Below are 825 nucleotides of genomic sequence, written 5' to 3'. Positions count from 1 at the left end.
AGCATCATCCATTCACTCTTGTGTTTCGCCTCAATTGATCAAATTTTACTCTTATTGCATTTTAACTTTAACCATTAGAATCGTTCTTTAGTCTTAATTGGTTAAGGTATTACACGATTGTTTAGGAACACGAGTCTCTTGGGAAACGATACTTGGTCTTACCATTTTATAATACTTGATACGATTTGGTACACTTGTCAATGAGTTAACAGTAGCTTTGAGGGCCATAGATTGTTTCTACTCAGTCTCCTCTTCTTCCTTCAATCTCCCTAGCTCCAGCTCGTGTTTCCTAAGCTTAACAAACAGTGTAGCCATATTCATAGTAGTTAAATCTCTGGACTCAAAAATGGTTGTTACCTTTGGCTGCCAACTCTTGTTGAGAGTCTTTAAAATCTTGATATTGATCTCCTCCTTCTCAAAGACCTTACCAAGAGCTATCAAGTGATTGAAAATGTGTGTGAACCTCTTCTGCACATCATAGATTGTCTCTCCTGTTTTCATTCGGAACATATCGTATTCTTGCACCAAGAAATTCTTTCTTTCTCTCGTTACCTCATTCGTGCCATCATGTGTTACTTCAAGTACTTCCCACATCTCTTTGGCACTCTTGCAAGTAGATACCATGAAAAACTCGTCAATAGTAAGAGTAGAGGATATAACATTTATAGCCTTAATATCATATTGTGCTCTTCTATTTTCTTGTTGACTCTTCTCAGAAAAAAATTTCAAAACAGGTTTTCCATCAATCAATTTGGTGGGTTCAAAGGGACCATTAAGAACAACATCCCATAAACCTTTGTCCACTAACTCAAGAAAGATCCTCAT

General features: G+C 36.7%; 1 protein-coding gene across 1 annotated transcript; it reads right to left on the bottom strand.

Annotated features, from left to right (window-relative positions):
* Window positions 1-237: 237 nt before the first annotated feature.
* Window positions 238-825, bottom strand: LOC148194324 (uncharacterized). Its single transcript, XM_088097190.1, has one exon. The coding sequence runs from the start codon at window positions 823-825 to the stop codon at window positions 238-240; it is 588 nt and encodes a 195-aa protein (XP_087953316.1).

This window comes from Vigna umbellata, chromosome 8 (assembly GCF_029865625.1).
Source record: "Vigna umbellata cultivar VRB3 chromosome 8, Vumbellata_1.0, whole genome shotgun sequence".
In the NCBI taxonomy this organism is placed as follows: domain Eukaryota; kingdom Viridiplantae; phylum Streptophyta; class Magnoliopsida; order Fabales; family Fabaceae; genus Vigna; species Vigna umbellata.
Note: the sequence above shows the minus strand (reverse complement) of the source record. Positions and strands in the feature narration are given on the sequence as shown.

Excerpts from the sequence above, each read along its gene's own strand:
- LOC148194324 (XM_088097190.1), bottom strand. The coding sequence starts at position 825 with ATGAGGATCTTTCTTGAGTTAGTGGACAAAGGTTTATGGGATGTTGTT.